General features: G+C 40.1%; 2 protein-coding genes across 5 annotated transcripts; both read left to right on the top strand.

Annotated features, from left to right (window-relative positions):
- Positions 1–13,536: 13,536 nt before the first annotated feature.
- On the top strand, positions 13,537–17,325 carry LOC123724485 (26S proteasome non-ATPase regulatory subunit 7). Its single transcript, XM_045688263.1, has 8 exons — positions 13,537–13,711; positions 14,893–14,984; positions 15,151–15,243; positions 15,350–15,447; positions 15,603–15,683; positions 15,852–15,943; positions 16,088–16,286; positions 16,581–17,325. The coding sequence occupies exons 1-8, from the start codon at positions 13,638–13,640 to the stop codon at positions 16,827–16,829; spliced, it is 978 nt and encodes a 325-aa protein (XP_045544219.1). The 5' UTR covers positions 13,537–13,637; the 3' UTR covers positions 16,830–17,325.
- A 1,430-nt stretch (positions 17,326–18,755) lies between these two features.
- On the top strand, positions 18,756–24,106 carry LOC106561348 (hypoxanthine-guanine phosphoribosyltransferase). 4 transcript variants are annotated; one of them, XR_006757042.1, is made up of 9 exons: positions 18,756–19,163; positions 19,572–19,678; positions 20,294–20,477; positions 20,869–20,934; positions 21,111–21,128; positions 21,428–21,510; positions 22,206–22,252; positions 22,395–22,843; positions 23,496–24,106. XR_006757042.1 is itself a non-coding variant. In XM_014125189.2 (9 exons), exons 1-9 carry the CDS (start codon positions 19,149–19,151, stop codon positions 22,579–22,581), a joined length of 603 nt encoding a protein of 200 aa, XP_013980664.1. In that variant the 5' UTR covers positions 18,760–19,148; the 3' UTR covers positions 22,582–24,106. The 4 variants fall into 4 exon arrangements, 3 of the variants coding, with proteins under 3 accessions (XP_013980662.1, XP_013980664.1, XP_013980663.1); XM_014125189.2 differs by having other exon boundaries at positions 18,760–19,163; positions 22,395–22,435; positions 22,540–24,106; XM_014125188.2 differs by having other exon boundaries at positions 18,761–19,163; positions 22,767–22,843.
- The last annotated feature ends 1,195 nt before the right edge of the window (positions 24,107–25,301 follow it).

Below are 25,301 nucleotides of genomic sequence, written 5' to 3'. Positions count from 1 at the left end.
CAAAAAGTCAAGAGAGACGCAATTTGGTAAAAAGCATGATTTATTCATAACAAATATCATGATGAAGTTAATTAATTAAGTACTTTTCGTTAAATTGATCATTAACAGTAACACAGAAGTTTCAAATTATATGCAAGATTCTCTTCATCTCATCAGCAGAGTCAGCACTGGGCACAAACTGGTTGAATCAACATTGTTTCCACTTCATTTTTGGAAAATATCTATGTGACGATTGGGGTGATACCACCCTATAAGATACTAGGATACTGCCTAAAAGTATATATTTTATTTGTCTAGCCAAAACACCTGATGCACATTTTGGCACGTAAGACTGGCTGATTTAAATGTGTAAAGTCTGCAGCCTTCTCATTATTAGGATAAATTAGATCATTTACAGGTATGTCAGTCAGTTAACACTCCATCTACTGATCACATTGTTTATCTTAAGTAATTAGCTTCTCACCTAATCACCTGCTAATAGTCATAATTTGTCACCTTCATTATCAAATCAAATCAAATTTGATTGGTCACAAACACATGGTTAGCAGATGTTAATGTGACTGTAGCGAAATGCTTGTGCTTCTAGTTCCGACAGTGCAGTAGTATGTAACAAGTAGTCTAACAATTCCACAACTACCTAATACACATGAATCAAAAGGGCTGGAATAAGAATATGTACATATATGGATTGGAAATGACCGAGCGGCATAGGCAAGATGGAATAGATGGTAAAAAAACAGAGTATATACATTTTAGTAGACGCTCTTATCCAGAGCGACTTACAGTAGTGAATGCATACATTTCATTTAAAAAAAAACCCACAACCCTGGCGTTGCACACACCATGCTGGCGTTGCAAACACCATGCTCTACCAACTGAGCCACAGGAAAGACATATGAGATGAGTAATGTAAGATATGTAAACATTATTCAAGTGGCATTATTAAAGTGACTAGTGATCAATTTATTAAAGTGGCCAATGATTTCGAGTCTGTATGTAGGAAGCAGCCTCTCTGTGTTAGTGATGGCTGTTTAACAGTCTGATGGCCTTGAGATAGAAGCTGTTTTTCATTATTGGGCAAACCAAGAGTGCAAGTCTGGTATGGAATGGCGTTTTATTTCACACTGGAAGCAAACAAAGAGTAAACTAAAATAGATAATTTATTGTTTTGTAATTAACATATAGTCCTCAATTATTCAGTCAGCAGAGAGTTAAGGCAACAGTACAAAAGGGCAGACTGGATCCTGATTTTATGAACACAAACAATGGATAGTTTTTTCTGTATAGGGCTATATTTATGTATGGAAAGGGAAAGGAGAATACCTCGTCAGTTGTACAACTGAATGCCTTCAACTGAAATGTGTCTACTGCATTTAACCCAACCCCTCTGAATCAGAGAGGTGCGGGGGCTGCCATAATCAACATCCAAGTCTGCGGCGCCTGGGGAACAGTGGGTTAACTTCCTTGCTCAGGGGCAGAACGACAGATTTTTACTGGCCCAACGCTCTAACCACTAGGCTACCTGCCGCGTGTAACTTGTATGGTCTAATATGCATGTCCAATATGAAAAACGGATTGCATTTAAGACAGTCACGGCGCAGTTTCGTGGGGACCCCCAGCAAGGTCCAAGCAAGGCCAGAGAGAATTTTTTTTGTTTTATAGCTAATCTCATGCTATTTTACACATTTTGCGATGAGGTTGAGAGAAAGAGATGCTGTTTTAGAGCTCATGGATTCTTCAAAGATTGGACAATGTAAACTTTTGCTCCACAATATTTGCCTTAATATGAAAAAAATGTGAAATATATATTTTGATAGACCAAAGTATCAGCTATCACACCATGTAACCGAACAACCAATTTTGTATGTGTATTTTTTTTATAAAATGCAACTAAATGGATTTTTGTCAACTCCGTCAGACACCAGAAAAGGCATTTAATTTTTACTATTATTGTCCAGCAAGTGTTTAAAGGCCTTGATTGTTCAATTCTAACATTGATTATTCAAATATGTAATACAAATCTTGAAACTTCCTTTTGTTTTGTTTTATAGCACTATTAAATGTTCCAGGGCTAATTTCGTTAGCATTTTGGTATGCTTTTTCGAGATTTAGAACATAAAATTACTAAGCAAACATTATGCCTTAGGCCTAGCACAGAAAATACTTCAATTGTTTAAGCACATGTTGCGGAACAGTGATGACAATATATTTTTGGGAATAATGGGGTTAGCCATCACTGACAGAGTTGACAACAGATACTCAAAACAGATAGATTTTTGCCTCTAAAAATAAAAGTTCAATACAAACATTTGTAAAATATGGGAAATGATTAATTTGAAAATCCCCAATAAAACCATAACCATTCAATCAGCTCTTTCAGCACTCTGACGGAGTTGACGTTAGACAACAATATGTCAGAGTTGATGTTTTACGCCGTTTAGACATTTTTTATTTTTCTTATTCATTCAGGTGACATACAGTACACAGTAGCAATCTAGCTTTTCCTCAGTTGCTTTGTGACTCTAAAACCTAATTAAATGTAATATATTTTAACCAAAATTCATATTCTATTTTAATCTATCAGGCAGATGGAGTTTAGAGTCCATGGTTGTGACTTGTGAACATGATTATTCCAACATTGTTTGTTTAAATCTATCAAAGTAGAGAACTTTACAGACAATGGGTGGTCTTGTTGCACTATATGTAATAAGGGATCCTTATTAAACCTGTTGGGGCTCGGGGGCAGTATTGAGACATTTTGAAAAAAATATGTGCCCATTTTTAACTGCCTCCTACACCAACTCAGAAGCTAGGATATGCATATTATTAACACATTCGGATAGAAAACACTCTGAATTTTCTAAAACAGTTTGAATGGTGTCTGTAAGTATAACAAAACTCATATTGCAGGCAAAAACCTGTGAAAAATAGATCACAAAAAAAAGTGAATTTTGTGACTGTACTATTTAGTGTCATTGTTTTATAGATACCATAGTGAGAAAGGATTCATTTCGCAACACCTACGGCTTCCACTAGATGTCAACGATCTTTATAAAGTTGTTTGAAGCGTCTATGATAAACAGAGAGCAAATTAGAATCCAAGGAAGTTGTCATGTCATCACTTCATTTTTTTGCGCCTGCGCATAAATCTGAGAGACGTGAGTTTGTCATCATTTTTTATCTAGACATAGGATAGGTTGTGTGAAAATATTACTGATGTTTAACGTTAAAAATGGACCAAAAGATTAATGCTAAACAACATTTGACATGTTTGAACGAACATAAATAGATTATTTACTAGGTTTTTTTTAGCTTTTCGGCGTGATTTTACCAGCCCCACACCACGTTTTGTGGGAGCATAATGAACGCTAAGTACTTGGTGTTATTTGGACATAAATTATGAACTTTGTCAAAAGAAACCACATTTGTTCCGGACCTGGAATGCCTTCCGGACCTGGGATCCTGCCTTCTGATGGAGATAATCAAAGGTAAGGGGGTATTTACAATGTTATTATCGATTTTAGATGATGCTAACTGTATAGCATAGCCTGTTGTTCTTAGCATAGCACCCCGTTGATTGCAAAATGTGATTTCCCAGTAAAGTTATTTTGAGATCTGGCCATTCGGTAGCAATTACGAGATGATAATATATTATTCTTTGAATGACAATATTATAATTTACCAATGTTTTCGAATAGTAATTTTGTTATGTTCACCGGAAGCATTTCAGAGAAGAAAAAATCTGAATTTCACGCTACTGTAAAATGCTGTTTTTGGATATAAATATGAACTTGATGGAACAAAAAATGCATGTATTGTATAACATAATGTCCTAGGAGTGTCATCTGATGGAGATTGACAAAAGTTAGTGCATAATTCAAGCTGGTTTCTGCTTTTGGTGATGCCTGACCTTGAATTGAAAATGGATGTTTGTACTTTTGTGGCTATGTACTGTCCTAACATAATCTAACTTTATGCTTTTGCCGTAAAGCCTCTTTGAAAATCGAACAATGTGGTTAGATTAAGGAGATGTTTATCATTTAAATTGTGTAAAATAGTTGATTGTTTGAGAAATTGAAATTATTAGATTTTTGATGTTTTGAATTTCCAGCCTTGTTAGCAATCCCGGCTCGGGGTTCATTGCTAACCTGTAGCCCCAACAGGTTAAATGTGTCCACTTTATTAACATAAAAGGTCTTAACAGCCCGATTAAAAGGAAAAGAGTCTATACATACCTTAAGAAATTAAAGGCTGACATTGTGTTTTTACAAGAAACACATCTTACAGCAAGTGAACACAAGAAATTGAAGAGGGAGTGGGTAGGACAAGTTTTCGCGTCCTCTTTTACCTCCAAAGCAAGAGGAACTGCAATTTAGATAAGTAGACACATCCCCTTCTGCCAACAACACTATCTCTGATCCCTCGGGCAGGTTTGTTTTGGTGCAGGGCCATATGTTTTCAGAGTCTTGGACCCTATTGAATATTTATGCTCCTAACCATATGTTTATACAGAATGTCTTCCTTCAGGTCGCACAAGCACCACCAGGATGGCTACTGGTTGGAGGAGATTTTAATTTTTGTTTAGATACAGTTCTTGATAGGTCCTCTGATAAACCCTCACTTCTTACCAAAGCTGCCAAGCTCACCACGTCATTCATGAAAGATCTCAATTTAAGATCTCAATTTTAATTTAGACATCTGGAGACATTTGCACCCACAGGATAGGGACTACTCTTTTTATTCACACCCACACAAGACACACACACACATAGATAACTTTTTACTATCGACCCAACTGTTTCATAGAGTGTTAGATATTGAGTATCTCCCCAGATTGCTTAGTGACCATTCTCATCTGGTATTATCAATCTCCATTCCTACCAAGGTAAATGGAGCATATAGATGGAGACTAAATTCTACACTCCTAAAGCAACCTGAATTTTGTGCATTCATCAAAGAGCAGATCAATATTTTTACTTTGACAAACAAACCCTCCGCTCCTGACAGTTTCATTCTTTGGGACACATTGAAAGCCTATCTGAGGGGACAGATCATTTCCTATAATAAAGGGTTGAAGAGAAAACACGGTGCGGAACTGAATGTCCTTGAATCTGAAATCTCCGAGCTAGAGAAAACCTACCAAAGAGGCCCGACTAAAGATCTATACAGGCTTTTGGTAAATAAAAAACTGAAATATAATATTCTGAACACATATCAAGCTGAGAGGGCCATCACGAAATCAAAACAGTGTTATTACGAGCTTGGAGAGAAAGCTCACAAAGTATTGGCATGGCAACTGAAAGCAGAGGATAGTAAGAGGACAATTAATGCTATAGAAACTCTTACTAATGAGATATCTTTCGACCCTACTGAAATGAATTATACTTTTAAGAAATACTATGAAGACCTCTACACTTCCCAATCAAGCGATGATCTATCAGGAGATCAACTCCTTTCTCTCCTCTCTCAACCTCCCATGCCTGTCAGAGGAAGACAGAGAGCGCCTGAGTGAACAGTTCTCAGTTCCTGAATTGTTGGAGGCCATTAAATCCTTACCTTCTAATAAATCTCCTGGGGAGGATGGCTTCCCTCCAGAGTTCTATAAAGAATTTAGGGAGCTGTTGGTCCCCTACCTCATGGAGGTACTTAAAAAAGCCGGGGAAGACAACTGCTTTCCAGAGTCTTTCTCTCAAGCAGTGATTACTGTAATCCACAAGAAAGGGAACAACCCGCTAAAGTGCGCCTCCTATATACCAATCTCTCTCCTTAACACAGATTGAAAACTGGTCACCAAGAGGCTATCTAAGAGTCTGGAGTCATGTCTTCCCCTGTTGGTCAACCCAGATCAGACTGGCTTCAAAATTAATAGATTGACCTCCAATAATCTCAGGTTCTTCACCTTGCTAACAAAAACAAAATACCTAGTGTCGCAGTCTCCTCGACGCTGAAAAGGCCTTTGATAGGGTTGAATGGCCATACCTCTTTCGCGTCTTGGAAAAGTTTGTTTTAGGTACCGTGTTTGTAAATTTGATAAAATCACTCTACAAATCTCCTAAAGCTAGGATTGCTACCAATGGGATTACTTCCTCCTCTTTCCCTCTCTATAGGGGGAACAGACAAGGTTGCCCAATTAGCCCCCACCTCTTCGCCCTCGCCATCGAACCATTGGCTGAGGCTATTAGAACGTGCCCTGACATACATGGCTTTGAGGTGGGCCCCCATACCCATAAGTTATCACTCTTTGCGGACAACCTTATCTTATTTCTAACAAACCCAGAACACTCCCTCTCTCACTTGTAGATCCTACTACAGTATTATAGTTCTTTCTCTGTATATAAGGTCAATTTTGATAAAAGCGAAATCTTACCGTTGTCTGTCTTTGACCATCATACCATCAAGCACAAGTTTCCTTTTAGATGGTCGCCTGTGGGCTTCACATATTTGGGCATAATGGTGGATGCTGACCTGAACAATCTCTATAAACTCAATCTTGTCAGGAATCCCGCTTCCTGAGTCTGTTTTCTGCCTGAGCTGACTGTTTTTGTTTTGGAGTCTTTTGTCTGAGGTTCCTGAACGCACCCTGTCTGGTTGCCAGGCGACGAAGCTAGGCGGGAGAACTTTTGATTACCCGCACCTGCATCTCATCAACCATCTGCACACCTGGTCCTGATCATCACCTCTTCATAAGCCCTGACCTGACATCCATTCCCTGCTGGATCGTTAGCAACGAACAGTATGTTGTGCCAGCGTATCAGCCTCATGTTTCCTGAGTTTGTTTTGTTATTCTGTACTTGTTGCCGGTTACTCACTCCCGTTTTACTCTGTCTACAGTCATTCTCCCGGAACATTCAACTGCCTTGCCTGGCCGTCGGTGGATACAGTGACTTCATTGGATCAACCCATTCACTCTCATCAACTCACCTCCGCTGCTGTTCCGTCTCCTGGATTATTCAATTTACACAAGACTACCAATAAATACTCACCTTCATTTTACTCACCTTGTCCTGGTCTGCTTCTGGGTTCTGTCTTAGAGAATCGTGACAAATCTGCCCAGTTTGTTGCAAAAAGTGGAGGGTGACCTTTGTAAATGGATGGACTTGCCTCTCACTCCACTGGGTAGAATCAATGTAATTAAAATGAATGTCCTGCCCAGATTTCTATATTTGTTTCAATCTCTCCCTATCCCTGTGCCCGCAGCATTCTTTTCCTCTCTCGACAAGCTGACCAGACGGTTTATCTGGCATGGCAAAACCCCTAGGGTTGGCCTGGATAAACTGACCCTTGATTACGGTCATGGGGGCTTAAACCTCCCCAATTTTAGAATGTACTACTGGGCTGCACAGTCTAGGTTTCTGGCTCAGAGGTTTGACAATGGTCCCTCTCCCTCATGGTTGAACATTGAAAAGCTTGAGGTAAATGATGACACTGGGGCAGAATTGTTTTACAAATGGGACAGAAAATCTATAAAAACCATCACAGACAACCCTTATACATTCTGTCCTGGCATGGTGCAAACTGCATGAGCTGTTCAGACAAGAGGGATTTCTTTCCCCTAAAACCCCTTTATGGAACAATAGATTGATCCCTATGTTTTTCCAGAATAGTAACTTTAGACCATGGTCTGACAAGGGGATCACTCTTCTGGAACACTGTTATGAGGGAGTTCTTATGTCTTTTGATCAGCTGAAACAGAAATACCACTTGTCTAACAGGGACTTCTTTAGCTACCTACAACTATGAAACTTTATTAGGGTGACTCTAAAGGGACAATGGAACCTACCTAAGATGTCACCTATCGAACAACTCTGCCACGCAGACCAACCACTGTTCAAGACCATTTCCCATGTTTACGATGCTCTTTTGTCAGGACTAACACTGCCTGAGCTAGATAAACCCCGACTTAGATGGGAAAAAGATCTGGGTATTGATCTTGATGAGGGTCTATGGAGTGACCTATGCAGGGATGGTGTTACATCCACATTGAACTCCAGATACAGACTGATCCAGTTTAATTTCCTCCATCATCTCTATATCACCCCATCTAGACTGCACAAGTTCAACCCTGATATCTCCTCTCTATGTTTTAGATGTGGCTCAGATGAAGGAACATTCCTCCATTCCACTTGGCAGTGTTCAAAACTACATGGTTTCTGGCAGGGGGTATGCGATACCATATCCTCAATTCACGGGGTTGCATTCCCTTGAGACCTGGAGGTCTGTCTACTGGGTAACTTTACTAACACCAATCTTAGGCAAAGCCATACTATAAAGCTAACAGAAATATTGCTAGCGATTGCCAAGAAATGTGTTGCCTTGAAATGGAAATCAGATTCCTCCCTGCCAGTTGCAATGTGGCTATCGGAAGTTAATAGTTGTATCCCACTGGAGAAAATCACTTACTGCTTGAGGAATAAGTTAAAGACATTTTACAGAATTTGGAAACCTTTTATTGACTATATGGAGAATCTCTCCCCACATCACATTGATTGAATCTCTAGATAATAATTATAAATATATATACAAACATACAATAAATAAGTCATAATAAAGAGTAAAATAAAAAATAATAATAATGAGACATTGGACCTGCCGTAAGCTACATATTATATATTACGTGTGAAACATTATATAAGGATTTTTATTTTTTGTTACGCTCGTCTGTTACTGTCACTTTGTCAATTGTTGTCTAATATCTTTTCACTTTTGTTTTGAATGTTCTTAATTGGAAAATGCAAAAATAAAATATTTTTAAAAAGAAACAAAAAAAACAGGTGGGGCTGTCGCCACTGCCCTATGGTATAGCTCAGGGTTCCCAAACAATTTCTATTGGCACAAGCACTGTTCACACCCCTCTTGTTTTTTAGCCAATCGATGTTGTTGTAATGTTTGATCTACTCAAATCACGGCCTGACCGCTCATTAGGCAGAATTAGGCAGCCACCTTTAGCGGGAGATTGATGACATGAAACCTCACATAATTCTGCCCAAAAACAGTAACAATTTCTCTCAACCAGTGGCATATGGGCTTTTTAGGTGAGCACTGATGCCACACTGTGATAAGCAGTGCCCACTTTGTCAAAGGCAGGGGTGTAAAATATTTTGCTTGTCCATTTCCAGCCCACCTCTCCAGGGTGCTGTTGGAGAGAGTTATTGCTGTGGTGCTCTAACATAAATCATGTAGCAGATATAGGATATGGTCGAAAGAGTATGTGGAATTTTATGTAGCCTACAGGCTGGAGATAAAATGTATGACAATGTAATGAGATGGACACTTTTTATATCATGCAGGTTTCTCCGATCAAATAGCTTAACCTAAATGGCACCCAATCAAATAAAATATTTGCTGTCATGTTGACAAACATATCCTAAAAACAGGACAGGTCCAAGTAAAATGGACAATAAGGAATTGGACAATCACAAATGTTGTCCAGGAGTTTCATCTGGGTGTCATGATCAGTGGTTTTAAGTTTGTATCTGTCCATTTTTGACAAGCTGATCATAGCGAAAAAGAAAATACACTATATATACAAAAGTATATGGACACCCCTTCAAATTAATGTATTCTGCTATCTCAGCCACACACCTTGCTGACAGGTGTATAAAATCGTGCACACAGCCATGTAATCTTCATAGACAAACATTGGCAGTAGAATGGCCTTACTGAAGATCTCAGTGACTTTCAATGTGGCACCGTCATATGATGCCACCTTTCCAACAAGTCAGTTTGTCAAATTTCTGACCAGCTGCGAAGTGTTAGGCTACACAAGCTCATCGAACGGGACCACCGAGTGCTGAATTGCGTAGCGCGTAAAAAATAGTCTATCCTCGGCTGCAACACTCACTACCGAGTTCCAAACTGCCTCTGGAAGCAACTTCAGCACAAGAACTGTTCGTCGGGAGCTTCATGAAATGGGTTTCCATGGCCGAGCAGCCGCACAAAAGCCTAAGATCACCATGCGCAATGCCAAGTGTCGGCTGGAGTGGTGTAAAGCTCACCGCCATTGGACTCTGAAGCAGTGGAAACGCCTTCTCTGGAGTGATGAATCACGCTTCACCATCTAGCAGTCCAATGGACAAATCTGGGCTTGGCGGATGCCAGGAGAATGCTACCTGCCCGAATGCATAGTGCCAACTGTAAAGTTTGGTGGAGGAGGAATAATGGTCTGGGGCTGTTTTTAATGGTTTGGGCTAGGCCCCTTAATTCCAGCGAAGGAAAATCTTAATGCTACAGCATACAACGACATTCTAGACAATTCCGCATCCAACTTTGAAGCAACAGTTTGGGGAAGGCCCTTTCCTATTTCAGCATGACAATGCCCCCGTGCACAAAATGAGGTCCATACAGAAATGGTTTGTCGAGATCAGTGTGGATAAACTTGACTGGTCTGCCCGGAGCCCTGACCTCAACCCCATCGAACACCTTTGGGATGATTGGAACGCCGACAGCGAGCCAGGCTTAATCGCCCAACATCAGTGCCCGACCTCTCTAATGCTCTTGTGGCTGAATGGAAGCAAGTCCCCACAGCAATGTTCCAACATCTAGTGAAAAGCCTTCCCAGAAGAGTGGAGGCTGTTATTGCAGCAAAGGGGGACCAACTCTATATTAATGCCCATGATTTTGGAATGAGATGGTCGATGAGCAGGTGTCCAGATACTTTTGGTTAGCTGATATTCAGAGCTTAAATAGCCAAGTTGATTAGTCACAGGAATCAGGACTAATAAAGCCAATGCAATGGACTGTTTTACAAATGGTGGACCTACAACACGGATGAGCATTTATAAAATTCCATTGCAGGCAGACATGGTAGGCTACACATCAGTAAGCACGAGCCAATGTCTTTTGGACAGCTTTTTTTGGTCCTGTCTGGACCGGACATCTTTTTTGTTGTTGGTGTTTTACAAACGATAGGCTTACCACATAAATAGGCATCCGTACAATTTAATTCCAGACAACACTGTAGGCTGCTCAGTAAGCACGGACTGACTCCGAAGCCTTTTGGATTTCTTTTTTGGTGCAGTCTGGACCAGCCTTAAATTCCACATCCACTGACATTGGTTTTTGATCCGGTCTAGACCAAATCTGAACCAATCATATACGTCTATGTTTGGTTCATATTTGGTGCGACGCAGACCGGCTTTGATTTCAATGTCCACGGACATTGATTGTTGGTCCGATCCGGACCAAATCTGAACCAATCATTGCCATTTTTTGGTCTCACCTAGCTAAAAACCATTAGCTGACATTGGCTAGTTGATCTGGACATTTATGACAAGTTATAAATAGCTCTCTAAGGAATGCAATGACTGACATGACAAGAGGAACTGATGATGCACTACCCAATTTAGAAATTGCACCTTGTGGATTCTACTTTTACAACTTCAAGAGTAAGTTCAAAGCCGGACTGAGTTCCTTTGAAATTGTGATGATTTGCTTCAGACAAGCGCATTTCCAGGCATAGAGCTGACATGGAAGTAAATAATATTGAAAGTATTTTGAAAATTCCCAAAACAAATCTTTTCCTTATAAAATTCCCCTAGATGTACATATTAAACATTTTAAAAAACTTTCCCAACAAGGATTGTCCTGACTTTGGAGAATCCCATATGAACACGTCATAATACTTGTGGGCTGTGTGCTACACCAGTGATTTAAGCTGATAAGCCACTCTTTAATGGCTGCAGAATGAGCAGCCAGGCTCCCTGGGTTGTAAACTCTCTGGATTTGGAAACTAGAGGTGCTCATAAGTAGAATGGACCCCCTTTTTACTGCGACACAATGTACTGTACAGGAAATTGTGTACGGTGCAAAAATAATTATACAAATAATAATAATTTGATGTTTTATTGCCACATACACAGGATAGGGTCAGACATATACTGTATATGTCCAATATGAAAAACCTACTGAACATTGTGCAATATGAATGGGCTAATAAAAAATTGGATTTAAAAGTGTTTTCTAAACATTTGGTATGATTAATATTGTTATTACTATTATTATTAATAGTAGCATTATAAATAATGTTTTGTTATTTGTATTACTGTTGTTACCATAATAACTATCTAGTAATCATTACTTTTAATGCTGTTAACAATAATGTCAATGCTATAATATTATTTGTGCTATAAAGGAGATTACATTTTTTCCTTTTTTCCTGTTGTTAAACAAAATGGCAGTATAGCTTATGATTCGGCAGCCCGACCTCATTGGAAAGGCTAGATGTCAAACAGGGGCAAGGTGCAGAATATGTAGTGGGGCACTTCGGACCTCCCCAGTGGCTGCGCTACAGGTGTAGATGGGGGATATGCAGATTAGGAGACAGCAGCTGGCAAATCATTATTGGGTCAACCTACAGGGACATGGGGTGTCTCATCCTGCGAAAGGGATTTTACAGGCATGCTGGGAACATGAGCAAAGACAACACAAGCTTTGGGTGGGTGGGTAATACCCAAGCGAATGAGATGGGACTGTATGGAAGGGAGTTTAGTCCAACGGTAGCTATTCCCACCTCCAGTAGTTGATCTAGAAGTGTTGGAGAGACTACAGAAAGACAGGGAGAGTGTTGATCCATCTGATTTGTTTAAGAGACGTCTGGATACTGCGTATCAGGATTTTGTGGCCATTTACACAGATGATTCAAAAGATCCAAGGACATGACGTACTGGGTCAGCATTTGTAGTGTAGGAATGTGGGGTGGCAGTCAGGAAACGTATTACAGATCATATGGCTGTATATACAGGGGGAGATGATGGCCATACTGTTGGCCTTGCAGTGGGTGGAGGAAGTCTAGCCAGACAGAGTAGTTATTTGCTCTGATTCATGTGCAGTGTTGATGAGTCTCCAGTCCTTCAGGTCACGTAGCAGACAAAACCTGCTTTATGAGGTGCTACAAACCCATGGCAGGATTAGACAGATGAGTATACAGATAAGATTTACTTGGGGTCCCAAGTAAATGGAGGGGAACGATGCAGTTGATGTACTGGCTAAACAAGAACTTAGTAGTGGGGATGTTAATGTTGTAGTTTCAATGAGCAAGGCAGAGGCAAAAGGCCTGATATGGACAGTGATGATGCAGAGATGGCAGGAGCAGTGGAATAGAGATACTAAGGGCAGGCATTTAGTTCAATTACAGAGGAAAGTCAGGGAGGGGAGGACAACAGGAAGGGACAGAAAAGAGGAGGCTATTTTTACAAGATTAAGGGTGGGACACAGCCTGTTGAATAAGACCTTAAATGTGACAGGAAAGCATCCAACAGGAAAGTGTGATTATTGCAAGGAAACAGACACCGTGGAGCATGTATTACTACCGTGTGGACAGTATCAGAGGGGAAGTGAGAGGCTGAGATCTAGTATGAGGGAGAAGGGGATACAGAAAATTAGTTTAAATAGTATATTGAGTAGAACGTCATTAGTTATAGTCTCAAATATTTTGTTATTTTTTTAAGAGCAACGAGACTGGCAGGTAGGATTTTGTTTCTACCCGTCTCTTGCCCACACTCCAGTACAGTAGGTGGTGGTAATGCAACATAACGTTGGATGCCAACTGCCGATAATCCCCACCGAAGAAGAAGAAACAATTCGACAGGAAGTAGCTAGCTAGCTAGGCTGCTAGCATCATCAAACACTTTGCTTCAAAAATGCCGGAGTTAGCGGTAGAAAATGTTGTTGTCCATCCACTTGTGTTGCTCAGCGTGGTGGATCATTTTAATCGGTATGTAATTAATAATATATATGTTTGGAAATCACATCCATTCGCTACCTCTGCTAGCTTGCCACTTTTTGTACGAGATGATGATGTTGCAGCCAGGCATAGTTAACGTTAGCTGGCCAGCTAACCTGCTGAGTCAGAAACCCATTTGAAGCTGTGCATTTGTTAGCAATGACAGTAGGTTATCTAGTTAATTTATTTTGGCTGTTGTAATAACAGGCAAATAGCTAGCAACATTCACTAATTATGGAAGAATTTAGCCATAACAACATTATGGATCAGAGTAGTTAGCTAGCTAACTTAGCTAGGGGTAAAGTATTGTAGTTAGCTTATTCAGGTGTTTTCAAACCTTTTCACTCGGCCCCCCTTCCAGCATTGGGGAACATCCCGCGCCCCCCACTGTTTATGACAAACTGTTTACACCCCTCTTGTTGTCGGGGGGGAATATTTAGCAGATTTCAAGTTTATTTCCTGAAATTCTACACATTTTGTCATGGGATGCAGAGAACATTTTGCGGTTTCATAACATTTTCTTGCAATTCTATATATTTTGCCATGTCTAATGTGTATTCATGTGATAGTTGAGGGACTCAAACATTACAACAAAATCTATGGGCTAAAAAACCTAGCTAAAGAACGTTAGCTGACATGGGCTAGTTGATCTGGACATTTATGACAAGTTATAAATAGCTCTCTAAGGTATGTACGTAATGACTGACATGACAAGAGAAACTGATGATGCGCTACCCATTTTCGAAATTGCACCTTGGGCATTCTACTATTACAATTTTCATGAGTAAGTTGAAAGCCGGACTGAGTCCCCCCTGCCGTTTGGGAACCACTGAGCTAATTAACTAGTTATGTTAACTTAAAGATGCACTCTTAAACTTTTGTATAATTTCAGCCAGTAGTTTTGAAAGTGGTATCATGAGCAAAAAGTGGTCCCAGTTTTTTGTGTACTACGTCATCATATTGTGTACTACGTCATCCATTTCGTATGTTACGTCCTGCTATTTATACTTTTTTAATTATTTTTTGAAATTCATATATATTACGAATCCAATTCTTACTATATGTTACGATTTTGTTGTGATTAAGCTCATGGAGTGTGCCTTTTAAGTTTTTGCTTGATTTCCACTAAGACATGCTATGATATTGATTGTGTAAATGTGCTCTTTTGACAGAATAGGGAAAGTAGGCAACCAAAAGCGAGTAGTGGGTGTCCTCCTCGGCTCTTGGCATAAGAAAGTCCTTGATGTGTCCAACAGCTTTGCAGGTGAGTTCTTCTCCTTCCATGTACTAAAATAACATGTTTGTGACTGGTTTATAACATCTTTATCATATTTGTGAGATAACTCAAATAATAATTATGATCACTAAACGTTTAGCTATATAGCTAAGCCTGTTGTTGAATCCAATATTGATTGTGTGTTTTTCGCCAGTGCCATTTGATGAGGATGACAAGGATGATTCAGTGTGGTTCCTGGATCACGACTACTTGGAGAATATGTACAACATGTTCAAGAAAGTCAATGGTGAGACCACACACTATACATTATTACATTTTAACCATATACATTGTCTCAACTTCTACATAGTGTGGCTACGAGATTCTTAAACCTTTTCCTTCTCTTCTCCCAGCCAGAGAGAGGATAGTGGGCTGGTATCACACAGGTCCTAAACTACATAAGAATGATATTGCCATCAATGAACTCATTAAGCAATACTGCACCAATTCAGTAAGTGCTTTCCACCCAGTAAATATTCCACATTAATACCTAAATATCGGTAAGAAATATGCCTCGTCTCCTGTTGAAAGGATTAAATTGTATTGATAATGCAGCAGATAATTAAGTGAACATTGACTGTGTTTGTATGGCACTTTCCCCCTCAGGTTTTAGTGATCATTGATGTAAAGCCTAAGGACCTGGGCCTGCCTACAGAAGCCTACTTCTCGGTGGAGGAAATACATGACGTAAGTGGAGCATAGACTTGTTTGAGACTAAATGACAAAATAAGTCAAACCCTGGACTAGCCAACCCTAGGGGCGGTGGGCTGATTTTGGACTGGGTATACAATTGATCATTGTGAAAGGAAGGAAGACTTTTACTCTAAAAGGGTTCTTGTCTCTTCACTCTTCCAGGACGGCACCCCGACCTCCAAAACATTTGAACATGTGACCAGTGAGATTGGAGCTGAGGAGGCAGAGGAGGTGGGCGTGGAGCACCTTCTCAGGTACACATCATTTTTTAACTGGACTACGCAGACACCAAACATTTCATGGATTTTCTATTATTTCTATCATGCTTAACACCACACCGACTTGCACTAATGTCGACTAAACTTGATATATTCTACCCCATTTTCTTCCATCTACAGAGACATCAAGGACACAACAGTTGGTACTCTGTCACAGCGTATCACTAACCAGGTACATGGCCTAAAGGGGCTCAACTCCAAGCTGCTGGACATCAGGTCTTACCTGGAGAGAGTGGCTGCAGGCAAGTTGCCCATCAACCACCAAATCATCTACCACCTACAGGACATCTTCAACCTGCTTCCTGATGTCAACCTTCTGGTAAGCTGGGGTGTAGGTTTAGGATGGGGGTGGTGTAGGGGTGGGGTAATGTGTGTGAGAAGGCTGGGTTATGTGGAAGAAAGGGGGCAGGGGGTGGCTGGCATGGTAATCAATATTAGCTTTTTTATTTTGAAAGAGTACACACATACATTTTCCTTCTCAAATCAAATAAATTCACGTGGTATGATCTACTACTTCATTACAATGAACAGATAGTCTGTCTTTTTCCACCAGATTTTCACTGTTTAGTTAATCATAATACACATTCCCTAATCCTGCCACTTCTCCCTGCAGGAGTTCACAAAGGCCTTCTACCTGAAGACCAATGACCAGATGCTAGTGGTCTACCTGGCGTCCCTCATCCGCTCGGTGGTGGCTCTCCACAACCTCATCAACAACAAGATCTCCAACCGTGACGCTGAGAGGAAAGAGGGACAGGAGAAAGAAGAGGGCAAGAAGGAAAAGAAAGAGGACAAGGAGAAGAAGGAAGAGAAGGAGAAAGGCGACACCTCGTCCAGGAAAGATGAGAAAAAGAAAAAATGAGTGCGCATTATTGGTGTTTGTCTTTGTCATACCCTATTCCCCTGGATAGTGCACTATTTTTGGCCTGAACCACAGTCGTCTGTATATGGGTCTAGCTAAAAGTAGTGCTCTATATGGGGGTAGGGTGTCATTTGAGACTTGCCCTTTGTCATAACTGGCACTGAATAACTATAGTGCTGAGGGTGACAGGATGGTTATGTGTGTTGGATGTTCTCTACAATGAGAACATGTTCGTTCTGCACCATCTGGGCTGCCTTCAGTAGGGCACAACGTTACAGAACATCAGATAGAAGTCCATATTGTAGAATAGACATGCCTTTTTGACATGTGAAGAATCAGGTCAGCTTTATTCTGGTATTTCTATCTACAACATTCAGTAAATTGCCCCCTCCCGAATGTGACCCTGGTGTTGTGTGTGTATGGTGAAAGGAACCTTCAGTTTCTGTATCACTCATTAAAGTAGGGTCATATTAAATCATTTTCGTTAAGTTTGTAATTTGCAAGTCTTTTCTTTTGTCCCTTGCCTTTGTTTGGGTGTAATTTGTTGTACTGTATGATATTTAATGTCATAGAAACACAGGGAGGAGAATTGTGAAGTTATGAAGTCTCGCCTGACACTTGTGGGGAAGATGCATTCAAGTCTGGTGATGGACTGCATATTATGAATCTCACAACACAGGCTATACCAAGTTAAGAGTGGTTTGAAGTTTATTTTTCCATTTGGATTAACTGTAGACAAAGCTTATTGACAAAGGACCTATACTGGGTTACTTGATGACACAACCTTTACAGCCAAGGAACTAATAGTACCTGAAGTGCCTTCAGAAAGTATTCATACCCCTTGACTTATTCCACATTTTGTGTTCAGCCTGAATTCAAAATATAGTTTTTCCCCCTCACCCATCTACACACAATACCCCATTTAAAAAATATATATATATTTCACCCTTATTTTACCAAGTAAGTTGACTGAGAACACATTCTCATTTACAGCAATGACCTGGGGAATAGTTACAGGATAGTTACAGGGGAGAGGGGGGGATGAATGAGCTAATTGTAAACTGGGGATGATTAGGTGACCATGATGATATGAGGGCCAGATTGGGAATTTTGCCTGCAAAATAATAATAATAATAAGAAATACAGAAGTATCACACCTGAGTCAATACATGTTAGAATCACCTTTGGCAGGGATTACAGATGTGAGTCTTTCTGGGTAAGTCTAAGAACTTTTCACACCTGGATTGTACAATATTTGCACATTATTCATTTAAAAATTCTTCAAGCTCTGTCAAGTTGGTTGTTGATCTTTGCTAGACAGCCATTTTCAAGTCATGCCATAGTTTTACAAGTTGATTTATGTCACTAACTAGGTCACGAAGGAACATTCAATGTCGTCTTGGTAAGCAACTCCAATGATTTGGCCTTGTGTTTTAGGTTATTGTCCTGCTGAAATTTGAATTTGTCTCCCAGTGTCTGTTGGAAAGCAGACGGAACCAGGTTTTCCTCTAGGATTTACCCTGTGCTTAGCTCTATTCTGTTTATTTTTATCCTAAAAAACTCCTTGCCAATGACAAGCATACCCATATCGTGATGCAGTCACCACCATGCTTGAAAATATGAAGTGGCACTCAGTGATTTGTTTGATTTGCCCCAAATATAACGCTTTGTATTCAGGACAAAAAAAGTTAATTTCTTTGCCACATTTTTTGTAGTTTTACTTTAGTTCCTTAATGCAAACAGGATGCATATTTCTGTACCTTTTTCACTGTCATTTAGGTTAGTATTGTGGAGTAACTACGATGTGGTTGACGCCACTGCGTTTATTATTATCATCCTTGTCATGACGCAGCACTAGGTTAGTATGGCGAAGATGCGTTTCTGCGCAGATTTGCATGTGTAGATTTATATTCTAACATACAGTAAAATAACGGTAGGTATGGTTTATTGTACCACAAACTGCCAATAGGCTTCGATTATTTTCACACTAACGTTAGTAGCTAATTCGAAAATTGTACCATGGTATGCAACGAGGAATACGGCGGTAGGATTTTATAAAAATGTGCAAGTCAGGTAAATCAGATTTTGGTCTGTAAAATGCATTGTGACGTCAGGGTATAAAACCCCCAGGGGAGGGAGAGCAAGGTTGGAGTATCGTATGTAAGCTATTCGCCCACGGTAAAGTAGGCAGTAGGCGAGGAAGAGCGAGCACGAGAGACGCACCACCCACCAAGCTAAATAACATTCGTATTCCCTATTGATCAGGCCATGACTCCACAAATATCACCCTAGTGAGGCGTGAACAGCAAGAGCGGTGATATGGCCTATATCCAGGTAAGGTGTACCCTGTCCCTATGTTATATTTGTAATGTCAGTCAGACCCCTCGTCTTGCTCTGGGGTGAAGGGTAATCTGCAGAATGGACGTTTCTGAGTAGTGTCTGAGTGTGGTTTCATAATGACATCAGGATTGCGGGACATGTGAATAAATCACTGGCGTGTTACTCAGTTGACATTTCAAAATTCACGCAGCTAGTCAGACCAAGTAGGCTATGGAGTCCTAAAAGCAGGTCTGCACCCTATCTCTGTCTCACCCACAAACAGGTGGTTTAAAGCAAGCTTAAACGTTACCAGGGCTCCTGGCTCGTGTGTGTGGCGCTTCAGTTTGGGAAGACTTTTGGTCATCTCAATTGCACATTTATGTGCCATCATTTCCTAAATGTGTTATCTCTTTGCTCCTTCAGATACCTGATGATGAGAAGGGGTATAAGTTGGACCTCTTCTGTGTCCCCAAACACTATGAGGAGGATTTAGACCAGGTCATCATCCCCCATGGACTGATCATGGACAGGTAAGTCAAACCATCACCACTGGACTGGCACTCTTTGGGACCTGGGTAGGCTACTGTACTATAACATCATAATTGCACATTTTCCTATTCCTTTGTGGAGTAAATCAGAACTCTAATTTTGTACAAATTCCTCTATGCCTCCATTGTTTCCTTAATTTACACCATGGTTGCTAAGGTATTTTGTCGGATAGAGCTCACTGACATATTTGTTAGACAAATCAGTGTCAGGCATCTAAACCAGCAGTCGTTTTTTTTTTGTAATGGTGCATAGCCATCATCAATTTGCATTGCAGACAGGGAGAAGGCAAGCAGCAGCCTTATGAATGAAACACACTGTTAGTCGGATACCCTGTTGTAGAATGCCATGTTAAACCCTGTTATGAATAGTAGGACTCCAGCCAGATCATTTGATTTGACCCAGTCAGCAACTTTTCAGCCAGTTTTCCATACATGGCCAATACTAGCCTTAAACCATGATGTTCTGACTGACCAGATCACAAACCATCTGAAGATTGATTGATGAGCCTGCACAGAAATTACAGGTCCCATGCCATTGGATGTCCCTCTCTTCCTCTCTTTTTTATCCTTCTCTCTATTCCTTCTGTCTCTCTCTAGGACTGAGCGCCTGGCTCGTGATATAGTCCGGGACATGGGGGGACACCATATAGTAGTACTGTGTGTTCTCAAAGGAGGTTATACTTTCTTTGCCGACCTGCTGGAGTACATCAAGGCCCTAAATCAGAACAGCGATAAGTCTGTCCCATTGACTGTGGATTTCATTAGGCTAAAGAGCTATTGCGTGAGTCAACCACTCCACGTTTCTCTCACTCTCCTTCAATAGCCTCCAATTGTGTAAGAAAGATGGCAATCTTTATATGTAAGCAATACAGCTGTTGCCTATTCTCTCTGTGTGTCTGTGTGTGTCTGTGTGGCCTGGTCTCAGATCAGTTTGTTTAGCCAACCCCTCATCTGTTGTTTGTCATGACAACAAACATGACACAAGGGTTGGCTAAATCACAATGTGATCTGCTACTAGACTCATCTGATGCATGAGCAGATAACCGTGTTGGCCAATGGAAGTGTTATGTTTTTTAATGTATTACTAGATGACCTGATGATTATTTAGAGTAGACCATCACCCTCTTCCTGGGTGAGATGTGTAGTTTTACTGATGTGTGTATTGTCCCCAGAATGACCAGTCTACAAACATTGTCAAAGTTATCGGAGGGGACGAGCTCTCAACTCTAACCGGGAAGGTGAGATTTGATTGCTTGACATAACCACAGATAAAATACAAATATCTTAGGAGTGAAGTTGTAATCCTTTAACCAATGAGGTGCTGTATTTTTGTTTCATTATTGGATTTTTCGTTATATGTACATATTGATCTACAGTATATATGTGATCAATTGTCTTCTAATTTCCTTTGCAGAATGTTTTGATAGTTGAGGTAAGACCAATTTCCCTGTGTCTTTTTAGCACTTAATCTAAATATTCAATCTCTGTAAATGTTAAAATTGCTGTACATAAATGTGTGGAGCACACTAGCTCTCACATGAACTATAGCTATATGACCAGGGTGCAAATCACATTCACTAATGGGTGTACCCTAAAAGAAGTGGGCTGTACCATCGCTATGGTTGTCCACATTAATATAGAATTGATTGCCTTGAATTGTTGTTGGACTTCCTTGCACTCCTTAAATTGAACCCCCTTATGCAACGGTATCTGTCCTGCTGACGTGTTTAGGACATTGTGGAGACTGGGAGGACTATGGAGACACTGCTATCACTGCTGAGTGAATGCAATCCAAAGATGGTCAAAGTCGTCAGGTGAGAACCAATGTATTAAGCACACAGTCCTCTTTTTCTCCCATATTGTGCTTACTGAACATTCCCTATAAGTGCTGTGTAGCCCTGATTTAGACAGAGAAGTGGTTCAGCTCAGAATGTCACTCTTTGACTGCATTTACACAGGCAGACAAATTCTGATATTTTTTTCACTAATTGTTCTTTTGACCAATTGGATCAGCTCTAAAAAAGATCTAATGTGACCATATCTGATGTGATTGGTCAGCAGACCAATTAGTGGAAAAAATATTTTAATTGGGCTGCCTGTGTAAACGCAGCCTTTGTCGATCGAGACAGCAATATTAATGACCGCACTCCATCTATTGTAATGCACACTCTCCCCTTAAGCACTGATTTAGAGATGTTATGTGACTGGATCAGATTAAGACTTAATCTATGTACCATACTGTTAATTGAACTGTGGAGGGATGGGATATCCCTCTGCTATGGAAGGGACTATTTGACTCTAGTTTAGGTTGTAGACGGCTGTGTTGAGCGCATTCTAGCTATGTTACGTTATTGAACAATGCAAGGCCATTGAGTGGATTGTATTGTTTGCTGTGTCATTGAGATTGTTGAAGACCATGTCATTGAGAGCGATGCATGCCATGCCATTAAGAGCATGGTTTGCATAGAGATCCTATTCAGTTCTGTGCTTGTATGCATTGTCATTTCAGCCTTTTAGTCAAGAGAACACCAAGGAGCTCAGGATACAGACCAGACTGTGAGTTCTGCCGTGTTTTGTGTGTCGTGCATGCCTTCCCACCGTTCATACACTGCTGTACTAGAAAGAGTCTTTGGAAGGATGACCACGTATAATAGTTGGGATTAATATGCGTATCTAACAATCGACTTTGAATGTGTAGGTCAACATGGTACTCAAGTACGAGTATTCTTCACACACATGGTTAGTGATGTATGTCATTCCTTTAAGTCAGAGTTGGATAAGCTTTCTAAGATGGTTTTGCAAGGACAGCTGTTTACCTTTGACCTGCTCTGTGACCGTTGCAGCTAAAGGGTCAACCCCAGTCACAGACAACAGGAGTCAACTAGCTAACCTCCAGAGATGGAAAAGAGCAACATACTTTATATCTGTGTTAATGTTATGAAATACTAATGCAAAACTCATCCCATAAGATCTTTTGATACTGCTAACTTAATACTACACAGCAAGATGTATAACTTACATGTAGCTTAGTATTGTGCAGTGAATTCTGTCCGTCTCTGTATTTGGTCAGACATCGGGTTTGAGGTGCCAGATTGGTTTCTGGTGGGATATGCCCTGGACTACAACGAGTACTTCAGAGATCTCAGTGTAAGTTCGCTGCATTGGAGATGATCCTGATATTCAGTTATATTCTCTGAGATTCAGCATGTCAAAACCGAGTGAAAGACATACACTGAGTGTACAAAACATTAGGAACACCTTCCTGATATTGAGTTGGACCCCCTTTTTCCCTTAGAACAGCCTCAATTCGTCGGGGCATGGACTCTACAAGGTGTCGAAAGCGTTCCACAGGGATGCTGACTCGTGTTGACTTCAATGCTTCCCACAATTGTCAGGTTGGCTGGATGTCCTTTGGGTGGTGGACCATTCTTGATACACACAGGAAACTGTTGAGTGTGAAAAACCCATCAGCGTTGCCGTTCTTGACAAACTGAAACTGGTGCGCCTGACACCTACTTTTGTCTTGCCCATTCACCCTCTGAATTGCACATACACAACCCATGTCTCAAGGCTTAAAAATCCTTCTTTACCCTGCCTTCTCCTCTTCAAATACACTGACTGAAGGAGAACAAGTGACATCAATAAGGGATGGTAGCTTTCACCTGGTCAGTCTGACATGGAAATAATGTTTTGTTCCTAATGTTTTGTATACTCAATGTATGTATGAGGGGTCAGTTTAACCAAGTCTGCTGTTGGTGTATTCTTTTTACACTTTACCATGTGTTTTTGCTCTGTGCAGCACATCTGCATACTGAACGAGAACGCAAAGGAGAAGTACAAAGTGTGAGCTGAGGCGATAGACAGATGGATGACGAGAGACTAGGACCACTGTGATGATCCTGAGATTTTGAGGGTTCTGAACCTTATTTATGTATGAAACCTACTTAATGTGAACACATGGATTGTGAATTCAGTTTGCAAGATGCTATTTGAGAAAACAAAAATGTATTGAATTCATATTTTTGTTCCCCTGGAAGCAGAGTTACGTTTTTAAGTAGAGATAGTTATGGGAGAACACTTAAAAAAATATATATATATTTTTAGATTTGTTATTATATTGGGGCCTTGGATGCCTCCATCTGATTTATGTTAGTAAGGATGAATTTTGATTTCATTATGTTGCTTAATACAATCCACCGGATCTCAGGCGACTGTACATATCCACAGTAAAATCTATGTGAGTCAAGTCATGTACGGCATTGTACAAACCAATGATGCTGTTTAGCTCATATGCCATGCCCATGCAAAGACAAGCCTGGAATGTAATGTAACAATTTTGTTTAATAATGGCAATGTTTCATTCACCAAGGACATTGACAGCAATATTAAAATAGGATTGTTAATCTTAAATTTGTGTGTGTTAGAGATGCCTTCCATGGATTGACTTTAAAGAAAAGAGAAATCCGCACACTGCTAGTTTTTTATTTTTATTGAAGCATTTAAGGCCAAGAGGCTGACATACAGTTGAAGTCGGAAGTTTACATACACTTATGTTGGAGTCATGAAAAACTTGTTTTTCAAGATCATGAGGAACGAGAATTATGTGGATATAATGAATCAACATCTAAAAACATCGGTAAGTTAAAGCTTGGTCGCAAATGGGTTTTCCAAATGGACAATGACCCCAAGCATACTTCCAAAATTGTAGCAAAATGGCTTAAAGACAACAAAGTCAAGGTATTGTAGTGGCCATCACAAAGCCCTGACCTCAATCCCATAGAACATTTGTCGGCAGAACTGAAAAAGCATGTGTGAGCAAGGAGGCCTACAAACCTGACTCAGTTACACCAGCTCTGTCAGGAGGAATGGGCCAAAATTCACCCAACTTATTGTGGGAAGCTTGTGGAAGGCTACCCGAAACGTTTGACCCAAGTTAAACAATTTAAAGGCAATGCTACCAAATACTAATTGAGTGTATGTAAACTTATGACCCACTGGGAATGTGATGAAAGAAAAAAAAAGCTGAAATAAATCAATCATTCTCTTATTATTCTGACATTTCACATTCTTAAAATAAAGTGGTGATCCTAACTGACCTAAAACAGGGCATTTTTACTAGGATTAAATGTCAGGAATTGTGAAAAACTGAGTTTAAATGTATTTGGCTAAGGTGTATGTAAACTTCCGACTTCAACTGTACACAGCTGTGGGAAGTATGGGTGCTCAGGGTGTTAATAAATATATTAAGATAAACATTTTTTCACAAAAGTAGTGGGGCTTTACTAGTATTAACGGACCGATATAGATTTCTGTAACATGGGCAAAAACATTGAGACATAAAGTGGTTTGTGATGATATGGCTCAATTGGTAGAGAGTGACTCCCACCGGGGACCAGTATGAAAATGTATGCACTCACTACTGTAAGCTGTTCTACTAAAATATAAAAGGAATTAAGACCATTTCAGTTTACATTTAGAAATAAGTTGCATTTGCAAAGTATTTCAACAAACTGGAAAACATATCAAGCAAGTATTTTTATATTTAGTCCCAAGTATTATCAGATTAACTGTTTTGTACATAACTACAGTGGCTTGTGAAAGTATT

This window comes from Salmo salar, chromosome ssa10, assembly GCF_905237065.1.
Source record: "Salmo salar chromosome ssa10, Ssal_v3.1, whole genome shotgun sequence".
In the NCBI taxonomy this organism is placed as follows: Eukaryota; Metazoa; Chordata; class Actinopteri; order Salmoniformes; family Salmonidae; genus Salmo; species Salmo salar.
Note: the sequence above shows the minus strand (reverse complement) of the source record. Positions and strands in the feature narration are given on the sequence as shown.